At 40.8% G+C, this 12704-nt stretch overlaps 2 protein-coding genes across 2 annotated transcripts; one reads left to right on the top strand and one right to left on the bottom strand.

The window, feature by feature from the left end:
- Window positions 1-318: 318 nt before the first annotated feature.
- Window positions 319-3597, bottom strand: pdcd2 (programmed cell death 2). Its single transcript, XM_076109974.1, has 8 exons — window positions 3305-3597; window positions 2725-2833; window positions 2449-2505; window positions 2054-2242; window positions 1800-1943; window positions 1601-1701; window positions 1348-1461; window positions 319-1180 (listed from the first exon to the last, which is right to left on the bottom strand). The coding sequence occupies exons 1-8, from the start codon at window positions 3500-3502 to the stop codon at window positions 1019-1021; spliced, it is 1074 nt and encodes a 357-aa protein (XP_075966089.1). The 5' UTR covers window positions 3503-3597; the 3' UTR covers window positions 319-1018.
- A 1023-nt stretch (window positions 3598-4620) lies between these two features.
- Window positions 4621-8141, top strand: rhoua (ras homolog family member Ua). Its single transcript, XM_076110253.1, has 4 exons — window positions 4621-5167; window positions 5793-5851; window positions 7086-7274; window positions 7574-8141. The coding sequence occupies exons 1-4, from the start codon at window positions 4903-4905 to the stop codon at window positions 7856-7858; spliced, it is 798 nt and encodes a 265-aa protein (XP_075966368.1). The 5' UTR covers window positions 4621-4902; the 3' UTR covers window positions 7859-8141.
- Window positions 8142-12704: the final 4563 nt, after the last annotated feature.

Below are 12704 nucleotides of genomic sequence, written 5' to 3'. Positions count from 1 at the left end.
TAAATCACCTTTCTTCACTATTCTGATCGTCTCGACCATGTTTACATGCCCGGCCTAAATACATTGAGTTGCTGCTACGTGATGTGTTGCCGTTACATGTTAGCTCGTTCCATGACCACACTGAACAAGGTTAAGTAATTGCATCTATCAATACTCTTCACCTTATTGATGTGTATGACAAATCTTCATATCTTTATGTTCAGATACTTTATTAACTTTTGTTTGGGAGCTTTGATGCAGCCTTCCTCTTCTCATGGTGCAACCAGGAAGTCAACGGCTCAGGTCATGTGACAATTTAGACTTGCGACACTGCACATATTGCATTGAGACCCTTTATTTCAATATTTGCTGGAAAGGTATTGATAAATCATTCAGTAACATTTATAGAGCCTTATAACTAAACTTTTTTACACTCACTGTTGTGACCAATGGGATTAAATGTGAAGATATAATTGACAGGTTGTATTTAGATATTTTAACGGTACATTTTCTGTCTCAAACTCACAGAAAAATGCTGAAAAGCAGATGAACTTGTCCAGGCACATGGTGATATTGTATTTGTCCTGCTGACCATCTGCTTCAATAGACCTACTATATAAATGGTATGTAGCACTGAAAATGGACGTAACCCACTCACCACACGGGTCAGAAATACCACTCAAACATTGTTCTTAACAGACAGACTTAAAAGTAAATATTTGTAAGTGGTGAGAAACCAGAACTAGAATTCCTGTTTCAACTTAATAGAACAATTAATACAGCTGGTGAATGTCTGCCCTCCAAAACATCTTCATTGTCCTTTAATAGATTAACTTCCTCTCTCGGTCAGCTTAACTACACACTGATTTTAATTTGGCCTGTGTATCATCCGTTAGACGAGCAGCAGCATGTGTCCAGTCTACTAACTGGTGAGTGACTTCACTACAAGAGTGGAAACCAGTGTCCTCACTGCTGAGCTGTTCACGTGCATCAGTGTGTCCTGAACTCTGTCCAGCAGCAGGAAGATATTATGTGGATTTCATCTGTGATCTGAGCTGAAGTCCTGTTTCCAGATGAACTCGGAGCAGTACTGGTCCTCATGGTTACAGCTGGCAGAGCACGTATAGACAGCCAGTGTCCCCCAGTCGATACTGGCTCCTGTCGAGTCCACACACAGACTGTTCAACAGCTGTGGCATCACCTGAAAAGAAAGACACACACAGGTTTAAGTAAACCTTAACTTGGCTCGTTTATCACCAACGTGCACACACACACACAACTTCATATACTTGTCACAGAATAACAGCTTGCTGGCATTCAAGACTAGTGAGTAAGAAGGAAAACCAGGGAAAAAGAAGAAGGGACTACCTGAAACTCAAAAGTCCTCTTGGCGCCACAGGTGCATGCTGGGATATCCTGATCTGAAGGGATGTGCTGAGAAGAGACCCACAAGGGGGAGCCCCCTCGACTGTAACGCACCACCTGAACATGAACAAAACACCGTGAGATGCACACAGAAGGAAACTGTATCAGATGTTTCTAACTTAACACGGTCAGTGTGAGGAGGGACTCGACTTGATCGTCTTCATTGACGTCGTTTCCGTGTGAGTTTTTAGCTAACCTGGTGTGGTTCTGGTGCAATCCTCTTTTTAAACCGTTGGAACACTTTGTTGTCTTCAGTCTCGTGCAAAGCCATCTCCTCCAGGTCCGTCTCTGCCAGGGCTGAACAGAGAACAGTCAGTCAGAAGAGAAGGGACAAATTATGTCTCTTAATTACTTCATGTGGCCAATATTGTTATAAGAAATAATTAAAGAGTTACTGTCTGCTAAGGAGGGACAATCTTCAATCCCTTTCTCTTCTTCTTCTTCTTCTTCAGCATCCTTTGTGTCTTTCTCCTCCTCAGGTTCAATGACCAGCTCAGACTCAGGGAAGAGGAAGGTTGAAGTTGTGACAACGGACCCTTCTATATAGATGGACAAAGATACAGCAGAGACATTAAGTCTTCCTCGAGCAGGAATTGACAGAAACGAAACTGCTCAGAAATACACACTATCAATACAAATGGATACACACCTTGACTGCAACACTCCCTCTTGTGTGTGTGCTTCCAGTGGAGGGTCTGGTGGTGTTTTCCACAGTAGCTTACAGTGTGACAGCGGGAGCAGGCTTTGCTGCCGGGACAACCGCACACCCAGCATAGTTTAATTCCAGGGACGGACAAAACACTCTGGTCCCGTTCAGGATCGCTGGGGGGTTCATCCTCTGAGGAAAAGACAGATGAATGCGTCATAGCGAAGCCAAGTCACTGTTGAAATACATTATGAATGAAAATTAACATTGAAAAAATATCCCCTGAAAATCATTAAATATAGTATAAGTAATGATAAATGAAACCTCTTAACTCAACTCTGCCTTATTATATGACAAAGAATTGTACTTTTACTGACATCCTGGCAAAATACACCAACCTGCTGGAGGATCGTAGGGGTAGAACTCATTCCTCCGAGGCAGCTGGCACCTGAAAACTAAAAGGAAACGAGGAGAGAACACAAGCTGTCAGAAAACTTTTAACAAAATGATATTTACTCTTAAAAACAAAAAGAGCCAGACAAGAGTGTAGAGAGGAGAGGACGTGGGGAAGTGTGGAGAATAAGCAGAGCAAAAGACTAAAGAGTGCTGTTACCATGTGACAACAAACACGAGGAATGACAAACATTAAAGGAACATTGATGGTTACAGGTTACCTTTCACACAGCGGCTGTCGTTGCATGTGTAGCACTCACGAGTCTTACAGCAGAACAGAAAGAGCGTTCTGTGGAAACTTCTGTCCTGACCAGAAATGGGTGCGTAGACCTGCATAGAAGATGGAGAGGGTAACTTAGTACTGTATCTAGGTGTATAATGAATGGTTTATGGAAGTTAACTACTTGGCAGGCATAAAGGTGAGTAGAATAGGTTACCTCTATATATGTGTCTATATATGCCTTGTATTATATTTATAATTTCTCTGCTCCTACGTGGATTTTCACATTTGTACAAAAGTCCCTGAGAAATTGTACTAGGTATATAAGGTTAAAATAGTTTACTATGGTGCTTGGTATTGATTGTACTGTTTTAAACAAGAAATAATAGAGAAGACAATTCAGACTCAGCAGAAAAGGTTCAGCTGAGAACAAGAAATAACATATATATATATATATATATATATATATATATATATATATTCCACATACTGTCCAGCAGTGTTTCTCTCTCTGGGTGACATTATCACTGTCTAGAGTGCAGCTTAAGCCGCTGTCTGCCTCCCTCCTCCGGGACACTAACCTGCAGCAGGAAGGCCATAGGCAGGCGGCATATCTCGCACTCCAGCCCGGGCAGTGAGGGCGGGCCTGTCTGGCTGAGCCACGCCGGTTTCCCCCCGACTTTACTGGGGAACTGCGGGGACAGAAGCCGCCACGGCTCCGCCTCCTCCAGGAAGCCCAGGTCTACCTCCGCCGAGGGAAGGCTGGGACCACCGGACATAACGGAGGAGTTTATCGGTATGTCTCAGGAATATGGAAAGATAAATAACTATCCAAGAGAAACTGTGCCAAACTCCCACAACACAACACATGAGATGTAAGTGCAGTTTAGAAAAGGGTCCGTAAGGAAACACTGGCCATACGGTGTTTCGTTCCGCAAGCAGTTTATACTCTAAAGATAGATAGATAGATAGATAGATAGATAGATAGATAGATAGATAAATATATAGATAGATACTTTATTAAATCCCGCAAGGGGACATTTTTTCGCTACAGCATGGTACAGGTAAACAATGCAAATAACAGAATAAAAAATATTAAATATAATGCACAATATATACAATAGAAATAACAGAGAGATTTACATATGTGGGTAACAGGGAAACAGGGTATTTAGTAGCTTACCTGCAACTCAGACACATACAATGGTATCATGTTTTTTTTAATGCGTTTTTTAGATAACTTTTATTTTTTAAATATCATTTTCAATTAATCGCACAGATGTAGAACAAAATGAGGTCAGCTGACATCAGACAATCAGTGTTCATTCCCTGTAGGTAACATATTCCCATGTCGTCCAGTGTCTTTCACGCTTGTCCTTCTGAAGGTTTTATTATTCTGTTTATTTTCCACCCTGTCCACTAGATAGCGCTGATGTCCTGTCAGTAGTCTGTTAAACAGTTTGACAAGGAGTCAAATCAAAATCAATCTTACTTTGTTGGAGATTAGAAGAGCTCAGTTCGATAGCAGCGGTGGAAAGTAAGTACACTTTCTTAAGTACTGTACTCAAGTTGCCCTTTGAGTGATTTGTATTTTGAATTGAATATTTCCATATTAAGATACTTTCCACTGCACCACAGAAGGACATATTGCGCTCCACTTAATTTATCTGACAGCTAAATTTTTGTATTGCAGATAAGGCTTAATTATTATTATTAATATTATTATTATTATTATTATTATTATTGTTATTATCCTCTGTCTCTCTCTCTCTCTCTCTCTCTCTCTCTCTCTCTCTCTCTCTCTCTCTCTCTCTCTCTCTCTCTCTCACACACACACACACACAGTGTGATGTCATTTGAAGGGGAGTTTGGGACGGGTCTGTGTTGGACGACAGAACGGACACAGGCTGTAAGAAACGGCCAACGTTAATTGAATCTCCTCTCTTTTTAACTTGATTTCATTGAAATCAACCATGAAGCTTGAAATGGACACATAGTCAGTTTTGGGGCAGAGTAGAAGTTCAAACTTTTCTGTGATTTAACGATGGAAACTAAAAGGAAGCGGACAGCAGCGACAACTAAAAAGTCAGTAACCCGGCAGATAGTAACGGAAGAATGGACGATGTGAAAACTGTCCCGAGCCGGGACTGAACCTCCTGCCCGGATCTCCTCAGGCTACATGTCACCCTCCTCTCCGTGCCAGATGCCTCTGCGGGGCGACGGAGGCTACAAGTCGGCACCGGTGTCCCCTGCCCCTCCTGTCCCACCGAGGAGGGTCAGGGGCTCCGGCAGGACGCGGCGGTCCGGAGCAGGGGCAGCGGAGAGGCGCGTGAAGTGCGTGCTGGTGGGAGACGGAGCTGTGGGGAAAACCAGCCTGGTGGTGAGCTACACCACCAACGGGTATCCCACCGAGTACATCCCAACGGCGTTTGACAACTTCTCAGGTAACAGGGTGTTCTGGCTTGTATATTTCTCTACTTTTTGTATTGTGTTCTCTTTGTTTTGACCAGCCAAGGGACTACAGATGCGAATTAGTTTAGATACAATGTGGTATCAAACGGTGACTTTTGTAGATACATGGTCCTTTCTAAATACAATAAATACATTTTACAGCTATAGACACTTTATTTGTGGACCAGCAATACATTTATTTAATTGTTTCTTTCAATATGTAAAATCAAATCAAATTTACATTTCAGTGCAAGTGAGTTTAATAGTGTATTTCAACCACTTTGAAGTTGTGACTAGAAATTGTTTTGATATTTTACTTTTTTAACGACTTAAGCAGATGTGCAGTTACCAAATAGAATATAGAAATATAGAAATATCAGTTTATTGACTAATCAGCCCTTTACTGTATTCACTTTTAAGAAGTTGAATAGTGGCCAGCTGGTGTCATCAGATTGTGTGATTGTTGTAAGAAAGGAATCGGCCATATGTTTTTTTTCGTTGAATATCTAAACTACTCTGTCTACACTGTCTGTCTTGTGTGTGTGTGTGTGTGTGTGTGTGTGTGTGTGTGTGTGTGTGTGTGTGTGTGTGTGTGTGTGTGTGTGTGTGTGTGTGTAGCGGTGGTATCAGTGGACGGTCAGCCAGTCAAACTACAACTCTGTGACACAGCCGGACAGGTCAGTGATCTCAACACAAACACACACAGCATTTACACTCAGGGGGGAGAGAGAGCCGCAGCATTTCCTGTTGTTGTTTTATTTGTGTTTGAAACAATGCCTCTAACCAGAGGAAGTGATGGAGAGGGAACTATCCTCTTTCTTTCTTTCTTTCTTTATGGTCTGAGTAATTTACTGAAACACAGATTCAGTTTTTTATTTTATAATTGACAGTGAGGAGCTACACAGGAATAGGAAAGAATTAGCTGTGCCTACGGGGTGATAGAATCTGAATTGAAAGTCGCTTTAGATGAAAGCGTCTGCTAAATGATTGTAATGTAATGAAAGAGAAAGACAAGCTTTAGTTGGAAACTAAAGTATTTTCTTCAACCTGACAAAGTATTTGGTCATGGCAAGTGCAAAAATGTTGGTACAAATGCATTTAGAGTTTTCACATACTATGAATACAATTAAGTCTTGCTCCACATCTATCTTTATATGATAGAAGAGTCTAGTTGGACCAACATGGTGTGAGATAATTGGAACATAGTTTAATAAATTAATCCTAAACTAAGCACGTTTTACACTGGTTATCTCAGTTAAATTTGGTGTTAGTTTGTCTGGACTCAGTCTCTGTCCATGAAACTGTCTGGTTGGTCTTTCCTAGGAAAAATAATCTGGCACACAGGAAGTGATGCATTTTACATCCCTGTTTATAACAGAAGCAGCTGTTATCTGAAATAAATACATGACAACTGTCTTCTCAGAATGAGCTTCAACTGGTTGGACATAGAGCTAATGTTTACCTTGAAACAAGTAATAGTTTTATGATACAACAAATACAATAATTAGAAAATAATTTAGTTGAAGAATCAGCACTCCTTATATAAACACTCAATAGCAGGTTTTCTGTATCCGTGTGTTTTCATATATGATGGTAGAATAAATGTGAGGATCACAAGCAGAGGAAGGAGAAAGTCAGAGATGAAGAAGTGAGAAGAAACTACACTTATCTCATAGTTTATTATCTGTAATTAAAGCAAATCACTCAGTAGCACCAGTAATTGTGTCAGGAGGATTAGCAGGATGTCGTAGATTGCTGTTTATGCTGCACTGGTAAAACTTTATTGTCCAAATACTCTTAAAATCACTATTGTACTGATTTAAAAAATCCCATCATCCTCAACACTTTTTTCTCTCTCTCTTTTTCTCTCTCTCTCTCTCTCTCTCTCTCTCTCTCTCTTGATCTTCCCAGGATGAGTTTGACAAGCTGCGGCCTCTGTGCTACACCAGTGCAGATGTGTTCCTGCTGTGCTTCAGCGTCGTCAGTCCCGCCTCCTTCCAGAACGTTCCTGAGAAGTGGATTCCAGAGATCCGGAGACACGCACCCTTCGCTCCGCTCGTCCTCGTTGGGACGCAGTGTGACCTCCGAGAAGATGTCAAGGTGGAGTAGAATCTGACTTACGCCAAAAAGAAATAACCCCTTAATTCTGACAAATGTGAAACAAATACCCACTAGCATTAAATAGAGGCTACACGTCTTTATGAATTACACAACTTAAACAGGCCTTTTACTGTTATCAATAACAGCTGTGCTTTTACTTTTTAATAAGAACATTTGCAGCAAATCTGACATATAAAAAACCCTTGTAGGATTCTTACCAAAATAATCTTCCCAGTGTCCTTGACTAATAAATCAGCAGATACAATATCTACAAAGGTATATTAACATTTTCTCTTTAGATCCTCATTGACCTGGCTAAGTACCGGGAGCGACCTGTGGACCCAGCAGATGCCCGGGACTGTGCAATGGAGATTGGAGCTGTGTCCTACATGGAGTGCTCTTCCCTGACCCAAAAGAATTTGAAAGAAGTGTTTGACACGGCCATACTGGCCAGCCTGCAGAACTACAGCTCCCATAAGCACCCAAGAGGGAAACAGAAACATAGAAAAAAGCAAAGGCAGACACCAGACAAGATGAAGAGTCTGTCCAAGTCATGGTGGAAAAGGTACTGCTGTGTGGCCTAGAGCAGTTTGGGTGTAAGACTCTGATCCTCTGTTGACTTCAGCTGGGTTTGAGTTCTGCCTGGACTAGCTTTCAGTTTGGGTTTCTCTCTGATGGAGCCTGATGTTGAGCAGGACCTTGACCGGACCGTTGCTGTGAACCAAAGTAAGACTGTCACGGATCTACTTTTTGTGTTTTAGTCTTATCATGGAAGAGATTTACAACTAATCCCAGCCTGGTTCTAACAAAACCTGCTCTGAAAAAACAGCAGTCCTGACAGACCTTTTTTCTAACCTGGTTTCTATCTTAGCCTGCATCCAGTATGATCCCTCTGAAGGAGCAGGTGCTCCTGCCTCTCCTGGAATTAAACTGGTATGTACTGGGACTAGCAGGAGACCCTCTCCATGTCATGTTGGAAGTGACAATGTTGCTTACGAGACCGGTCTAGGCTTGAACAAGAAAAAGTGTTGTCCATGGTTAACACATATAATGGAATAGTGTTTAGTCTGGTGTTCTCGTAATAACCTTCCCGACCTGATATGGATTTATGTATGCTTGTCATGTAGCCTGAAACGGAGCTTGACTCACTGAAACTGCATCCAAACTTCCTCATGATTAGAAAGAACTGCTGACTGAAATGTGTCCTTATTTACATTATTTACATGAAAAGAAGAAGTAGTTTTGTATTTTCCGACATGTTCAACAGCCATGATTGAAGTCAGAAATCCGTCAACAAATCCAGCCCGTGGTTGATTTTCAGAACTTCTTGTTATAACTGGGATCATTGTTGCTCTAATGAAAGACTTTACAGCTGATCATTGGTCACATGCTCAGTTTACCACGGTGCAGCCGATAAACCTAATCTGAAGCCTGGGTCATGGTTTACCTGTTATTTTAGTCTCAATCTGAATTTGTCATGGAATTATGTCTGGCTTGATTTTTAGTGCGTTTTTTTTCACGTCCTGCCACTGTTGAATACCAAACACCACCAAACGTATTCACTGTCTGCTGACACAGCCAGACAGTGAATACGTTTGGTGAGGCTGAGGTGTGCGGCTCATATTGTACCTTATATCTTGAAAATAACTAATGCTGATGTCTTTTTCCCTGTGAGGGTAAAACGTGGTCATTCATCATCCTCACCTATCCTACATTAGTACTGAAGGACTCTACAGTCTGCGCCTTATTAATGTGGTTTGGTTAAACAATATAAGTGTTCTGTGGTGGTGGTGGACTGTAGACTGCCAACCAGTAACCAGTAAGTTGCCAGGCAGACGAATAGACACTTAAACAGCCTGACTGTAGGTGTGAACACTTAATAGAATTAGATCAACCAAGTGCTCTTTGCATGGGTTTAAGTTATAAAATGAAGTCTGCTGTTTGTAGCCAGAAAATAACTCAGAAAAAATATATGGGTTTTTATTTCTCAGCTTATCAATGTAATCGTGTATCTAAGACTGTGAAGTTAGAACTATGTACATATTCAGTGAACTCTGTTCTTAGTAATTATGAACTATAGTTAGATTCATCATGTCTGTTGCTCTGCGTTATTATTACAGTTGTAACCATTGATCAATTCTATCATTCTGCATCCATAATGCTTTAATACTAGACACCCTTAGTCCGTCCTATATCTTGTATGCTCTGTTAGTTCTGCAGCCTCTTCTCTCTCCAATATATAAAGTTTCATATGTTGTAAAGCAGAAATAAAAACTAAAACTAAAACACAAAATGTGTGGATGTCCAACAGTCAGCTGCCACACCTTCCTTTGTACATTGTAGATACTAAAACGACAACAAAACCCAATAATCTAAAACTATTTCTTGACAGTGGCTTCATCTGAATGGCTCTTTGTATTAGAGCCACTGCAGCAGAAAGGAAAAGGGTGCAACCAGGTTGCAGTCTGTAATGGATTCAAGGCAGATCTGCCATTATTTAGTGTGCATCATAAGCTTTCATATGGATCAAGCACAGAAAATAATTTTCACTCTAACATTTCTTAACCCTGGGACGATCTAAACTCGGACCGAAACCCCTGTCTAGATAGAAATCTAGGGACAAGCTAAACCTTTCACAACAACATTTAATTTGACAAAATCCTGTAAACTTTGCAATATAAGACAAGTGTCTCCAATCTGTTTTCCATTTTGTTCACTTTCACACCTTTCTAGAGTGTGGTTCAAAGTCACTTCTCTACTGGTGCTAAATGGAGCGATCAGTGATGTGCCTTGAAATTCAACAAACAATAAGTCCTTTTAAATTGAACTGCGCTCAGAAGAAAATATGTTCTGTTAAAATTGAACAAATGTTCACAGTTTGGCATTCATGCAGTGTTTTCCGTCTAGTTATTGCAAAGTGAGATGAGACCGCCAGAACATGACCATAGTAGAGGATTTGTACAATCGACTTGTGTGGAATATTTTCTCCCATTTGTTTACTGCTCTCTTTTAACGATTTTTATTATGCACGACTAAGTGTCCCAAGACACTAAACACAACTGCAGCTTGATATCGGCACCAAAGTTTGGTTCCTACCGCACTTTTCTGCAAAAATGTCCTATAACCCAAACGGACCTGATGATTTAGCCACAAGTTAAATACTAATACATACAGTACTGTTCTCTAGAAGAGAACTAACAACTTAATCTGAAATGTATCTCAACTCGAAATGTTCATTTTAGTCTAAAACTAAGACTCCAGATTTGCAGACAATGCTTTTCTGGAGCTGTTTGGTAGTTTTCTGCTGAAGATGTTACAACTGCGACTGAATGGGTTCACTGTGTCTCGATGTTTTACTCATGATAGCAAATGCATTGTTTCTTGCTTTCGGAAAAAAAAAAGGCATAATAAGTTGCTTGTCTTGCTGTTTACGTGCAGTCTTGGCTGATGTTGGATTTAAGTAGGGTAAAGGTCACACAGACCCTTATGACAGCTGGCATTTCCTCTGTCAGGTCTGATCCGTTTTACCTACTTACATGTGTAATTTATAGAGAGCACATGAGTTTCTCATCACAGTGAGTTTGTTTGCATACTGCATGTGGTTTGGGCCTGGTTTTATTCAGAGACAAATATAAACCTGTTGTGTTGTGTTAGTCTATTCCTGTTTAAATACTTTAAAACAACGGAAAGACCGGAGTCAAATTCCTTGCATGCGTATGCAGAGTCATACGTTTCTAACTGAAGTTAGCCAAAGCTACAGGTCATACCAGACCAAGTAAGGCTGAAGCTTTTGAAAAATTGTGCTTTTCTATTCTAATGAATTCATCTTTTCATTTGTAAGACTAAAATTGTGTTATTTCTTCTTTCAAGAATGACATAGTTTCGCTTTAAAGTTTTTTTTAACTGCTTGTCAAGACCTAGACCAGGCTGGTTGATCCACAGCAGTGCATGTGTCCAGTATGACAGATGAACGGCTTTGCTATGTTGAACAGATGGGTGTCTGAAAGTGAACTACTGTGTTTAAAGAGAGTCAGAGAAGAGACATGAGGGTGACCGTCCACTAGGTAGGCAGAGTATTGTGCTGCAAAGTCTGTGTTTTGTTGAAGGTTAGACAGAAGTGCTAATGCTCTGTTTTTGGGACAGGTGCAAAGTCTGTATGTGGATTAGAAAATATGAGTATGACTGTAATGGCTGACTTCAGCTATTGTGATTCATTTGGTGTTGGAATTTACAAACCAAATACAAAATGAAACAATGTCTGTATGTGAATGACCTCGGATTACTGGAGGCAAATCCATTTTTTATAGACTGTACTTGACACTTAATTCCCACACATTGAATACACAACAGTATCCCGTATAAAGTCCAGTGAGTTTAAACCAAAGCAGACAGCCTGGGGAAGCAGACAGAATGGTTCATTCTTGAGATTTCATTGTTTTATTGAAGTTGATACCCCCTAAAGCACACCTGAGCTTACTCACATGGGCTTCTCACCCCACTCAGCCTGTGTGAAACATCATTTCTTCTGCATGTAAAAACATTTGAACAGAGAGCACGCTGCTGCAATCTGGTCACACTGAATTATCTGTTTAACCGAGGACGTCAGTCAAAGAAAGACATGTTTGTACAGACGTTTTATACCCTGAGAAATAAAGAATATTTGGTATAACACATGCTGTGTTTTGTTGATTTTGAGGTTTGGCGCTCAGCGGTGGGACTGGGAATGTGTGTGTGTTTAATTACAACTCCTTGTGAGAGCCCACAGGCTGCATATGAGAATTTTTGTTTTTGTTTTTAGATATGGAGTTTGTGTGTCTCCTCACAAACACGATTTCACAAATTTGACCAGAAAGAGACTTTAAAATAACAGTCAGGATGGTCAGTAGCAAATAAATGTACATAAAACAGGCCCTCAACACCCTATTTTCAGCGACGTTGTGAACTTTGAACTTGTTTTTTTCACGTTGTTGTGGCTGAAGTAATGTTTTGGAATTGTACTGTGCACTTTGTGATAACCGAGTGCAATAACAATGCTGTGCTCAGCTGATGCACATCAGAAGAGAGGGGATAAGATGAGAGCGATGCTTTGGGGCATGGACACACAGCCATACTACCAGACACACACACACACACACACGCACACACACACCACAGACACACCACAGACACACAGACGCCCACAGAAAGTCATCCAACTTCAGACTAGATCATTGTAAACAGACTCTTCAAGCAGCTTCAGGCCCTCATGGTTATGCAAGAGCTTTATTTTGAAGGCTGTCATGTGACATTTTGTTAGTGGCATGTCTCTGTTCTTGGAGGCAGTGTGTGAGTGTGTGTGGGGGGTAACTCTGTCTGGGAAACAAACTGCTTTGCTCTACCTGACAACAGAGAGTTAGTACATAGTGAGAAGGCCGACTTTGTTCTGGTTAG

The sequence above is a fragment of the Anarhichas minor genome, unplaced genomic scaffold (assembly GCF_050575085.1).
Source record: "Anarhichas minor isolate MPS153535 unplaced genomic scaffold, ASM5057508v1 ptg000042l, whole genome shotgun sequence".
Classification (NCBI taxonomy): Eukaryota; Metazoa; Chordata; class Actinopteri; order Perciformes; family Anarhichadidae; genus Anarhichas; species Anarhichas minor.
Note: the sequence above shows the minus strand (reverse complement) of the source record. Positions and strands in the feature narration are given on the sequence as shown.

Coding starts and splice junctions, on each gene's coding strand:
- pdcd2 (XM_076109974.1), bottom strand. CDS start 3,502: ATGTCCGGTGGTCCCAGCCTTCCCTCGGCGGAGGTAGACCTGGGCTTC. Junction 1,702..1,799: donor TTGTCCCTCCTTAGCAGACA/GTAACTCTTTAA, acceptor TTCTCTGTTCAG/CCCTGGCAGAGACGGACCTG. Junction 1,181..1,347: donor AGAGGACTTTTGAGTTTCAG/GTAGTCCCTTCT, acceptor CTTTCTTTTCAG/GTGATGCCACAGCTGTTGAA.
- rhoua (XM_076110253.1), top strand. CDS start 4,903: ATGTCACCCTCCTCTCCGTGCCAGATGCCTCTGCGGGGCGACGGAGGC. Junction 5,168..5,792: donor GGCGTTTGACAACTTCTCAG/GTAACAGGGTGT, acceptor GTGTGTGTGTAG/CGGTGGTATCAGTGGACGGT. Junction 5,852..7,085: donor TCTGTGACACAGCCGGACAG/GTCAGTGATCTC, acceptor TGATCTTCCCAG/GATGAGTTTGACAAGCTGCG.